We start from the raw sequence: 3,385 nt of genomic DNA, 5'->3' as shown, positions 1-3,385 counted from the left end.
TAATGATAAACGATTAATATTAACTGCAAAGAAACATATAGATAATATTTCATTCAAAATTCAGCCAATAACTATCTTTTTTCATTTAACAAAATTAATTAATTACATTATACGACATTAATAATAATATTGTAAATTCTAATAATTATCTAAAACTCTTCTTTACGATAAAAATATATAAGCAAATAAAGCCCATTACATTCAGAGTAAATTCCCAAGGGCCTCATAGAAATAATCATAACAATTTCCATAAATTGTATTGATATATTTTTTTATTATTTAAATATAAATAAATATGTATATATAAAAATATACATATACGTATGTAGAAGAATATTATAAATACTCGTATACAATATCTTGTATAAATCGTTTATAATACCTCGTAGCAAGATGAATGTTTACTTTTGCAGGATGAATGACAACATCTAAGACGGGACACGTTCCTATATTAATACCAACAACTTCATTATTATGTATAAGCGGTCCACCACTGTCTCCCTAAAAGGATAATTACAAAGATATGAATATGCATTTACAAGGGCATACCACGTCTAACTTACATGAGTGAAAAATATCAGAAATTAAATATAATAAAAACACGACTATGACGATTCCCATGATTATTATAACGTTAATTAGGTTTATTATGCAACCATATAGACTGTTAACATCATATACCAAATTTAGTAATGTAATAGCGACAAAGATCAAACTTTATGCAATTTTGTTTGTGCTACATAACACATTTTATCATAATAGACTTATTATCAAGCACTTATTGTCAATTATAATAAATATTTAAATGACATTTCATTTGTAAAACAATGAATTATCAGGCATTATGGTATATAAATATGTTGTCAAAATATGATAGGACAAAAATCGATAATTATATAGAATAATGAGACGCGATAAAATTTGTATTAAGAAACACGTAATTCGAAAAAAAAAAAGAAGAACGATAAAATTTGTATTAAGAAACACGTAATTCGAAAAAAAAAAAAGAAGAAAAAAAAGAAAGAAAAAAGATAATAAATGTTAAAAGATTTCCAATAGTTTATTAGGAATCTGAGAAACAAAATTTTTGTAAATAGCGTTAAAAAAGTTGTGTACTTTTTTTATGCTCCATTGTTATGCAACAAAATATTTTTAATTGCAATTCTTTTAGAATGCATCGAGTAAAATTTGTAAAATGAAACTAAAGCTCCTTTTCTTTATCATTTAGTCGATTAATCATTTTAGAAATTACAAAATCTTGTAATTGTATATATATTCAATGAACATATAAGATTTCCAGACAATAATAATAACTTCTAGCTTAGACCAATGGGCTGCCAAATAATGGAGGAGTAGGGTAAAAAACACACACACACACACACACACACACGACGACCAAAGGCCGAGGAGTCAGTAGAAAGTTTTAGAGCTTTTTAACATGGAAGCTTTTTATAACACTGCTCATTAATAATAATTGTTAATTACACAAATAATATATGCAAATATACTAGAAGAATGTTTCCTATATAATTTTGCTGAAATATGTTCGTGAGCTTTGCATGTACACAACATAGAGATGACAATAGATTGAAACAATTACTTACAAATTGTAATAAGATGCAAGGCTCTGTATAAGTGCATATGTATCGGCTATCAAAAGTAACTCTGTCTCCATCAAGTGCAGTAACTCTATCTCCACAAGCATCGTTAGCTAAGATTTCCGTAGCAGCAATTTGCAGAACATCCGACATATTTCTATTATTTAATATGCCCCAACCTACTATTTCAACGTTTGTTCCACGTAATGGCAGAAAACTATAAGAAAGCATTGCAATTCGTGCATTCGTTTCGCCACGTACCTCTTCTAATAACTAAAACATATGCTGTGCTTAAAATTTCCACGTGATAATTTGTTAAAATTAGAAGAACAAAAAAAATATTAGATTTATGGAAACGTCGATCATGTATACATCGATGCAATTAGAGTGGCAAAGTACGTGATCAGTAGTGGGGAATGGAATTACCGCGATATTTTCGTTATACATTCAATAGTTGAACAAAATAAGAAAAAAAAAATAAAATAATTACAAAACAACAACAACAACAACAACAACAACAACAACAACAACAACAACAACAAAAGTAATAACTTTAAGTTATTGTAATGTATATAAAAGAAAATGATCTTATGAATTTCGCATAATAAGTTACGTTAAATGAAAAATTAATAAATAATGAAATGTAACGAAGCAAAATTTTATAAACATTCTATTGAACTTTATCTGAATATTAAAAAATTATATTATTACTATTATACACGTTATGCATAAAAATAATTGAAATTAAAATAACAATGCTCATTGACATTGAGTAAAATTTAAAATTATAATCAATCTGTTTGTAAATCATAATTATATTTAAAATTTTATATTCTCCAAATGTTTTTTTTTTGTTTTGTTTTTTTTTGTTTTGTTTTGTTTTATTTCCGATATAAAAATAACGGTGAAATACTTAAACATTAAAAACAGACGGAAAATGAGAGGTAGCATTTATACTTTAGAATATTTTTCAATATCCCGCAGCGTCACAATTTAAAAATATATACTTTCGTCTGACGATTAATGTAATATTGATGTAAAAATAAGAAAAATTCTTTACCCTTATTACAACGATGTCATTGTCGTAATGTTGAGTATCTATACCATTAACTACAGCCCATTTGTTATAACTTATCCACCATTCTGGGGAGAATTGTGTAGCTTGGCTCAACTTAATCGAGCCCACGAGTATCTTAATACCTTCGACGATTGCGCCATAAAAGCAATGCTCACTTGTTAAAACGTCTCGCATTGATATGAGGGTACCCACACATTCGTAATCTCTCTGTATGTTTAGAGGTATATCCTTGAGTTTAACAATTCCAACGACATAGGGAAATCGAGTGGAATTAGCCTCCACGGGATTAACATTTTCGCCATATAAAGCTTCCGTGTAGAGATGAATGAACAGATTGTCTAAAGAGGATGGAAAATTCAGTTTCTCAAAATTATAATACAAGCAAGAGTTGTTATGTGCCAGTGGTTGGGCGATTGATTAAATTCAATTAATGGTTTTGTCGTTACTTACAAAACACTACACATTCTCCAAGGAAAGCAGAAATCCTGAGTCGCATGCTAAAATTAATTTATTTCGCTATTAAAATGAATTAAATACAGTCGAAAATTCGTAAGAACTGCGACACGTGCAATAAAGCAAGGCAGACATACAATTTTAGCCAACTTTTTCAATACGGACATAATATATCGTACAATAAGTCTCATTGAAGTCTGAAGGATAAGTCTGAATGTACTCGTACATTGCAATTAATTAATAATTGATATAATAA

At 28.2% G+C, this 3,385-nt stretch overlaps 1 protein-coding gene across 1 annotated transcript; it reads right to left on the bottom strand.

Annotated features, from left to right (window-relative positions):
- Positions 1-336: 336 nt before the first annotated feature.
- LOC105359099 (trypsin-like) lies at positions 337-3,063 on the bottom strand. The gene is made up of 3 exons (XM_011495579.1): positions 2,659-3,063; positions 1,605-1,871; positions 337-501 (listed from the first exon to the last, which is right to left on the bottom strand). Exons 1-3 carry the CDS (start codon positions 2,848-2,850, stop codon positions 337-339), a joined length of 624 nt encoding a protein of 207 aa, XP_011493881.1. The 5' UTR covers positions 2,851-3,063.
- Between the last annotated feature and the right edge of the window lie 322 nt (positions 3,064-3,385).

Source organism: Ceratosolen solmsi, unplaced genomic scaffold, assembly GCF_000503995.2.
Source record: "Ceratosolen solmsi marchali unplaced genomic scaffold, CerSol_1.0 scaffold1, whole genome shotgun sequence".
In the NCBI taxonomy this organism is placed as follows: domain Eukaryota; kingdom Metazoa; phylum Arthropoda; class Insecta; order Hymenoptera; family Agaonidae; genus Ceratosolen; species Ceratosolen solmsi.
The sequence above is the reverse complement of the archived record's forward strand: the minus strand, read 5'-3'. Positions and strand labels throughout refer to the sequence as shown.

What these genes read in the sequence shown, in the direction of transcription:
- LOC105359099 (XM_011495579.1), bottom strand. Translation starts at nt 2,850, where the DNA reads ATGCGAGACGTTTTAACAAGTGAGCATTGCTTTTATGGCGCAATCGTC. An exon ending in ATGACATCGTTGTAATAAGG is followed by an intron (nt 1,872 to 2,658) that starts GTAAAGAATTTT and finishes CATATGTTTTAG; the next exon opens with TTATTAGAAGAGGTACGTGG. An exon ending in CTTGCATCTTATTACAATTT is followed by an intron (nt 502 to 1,604) that starts GTAAGTAATTGT and finishes TTATCCTTTTAG; the next exon opens with GGAGACAGTGGTGGACCGCT.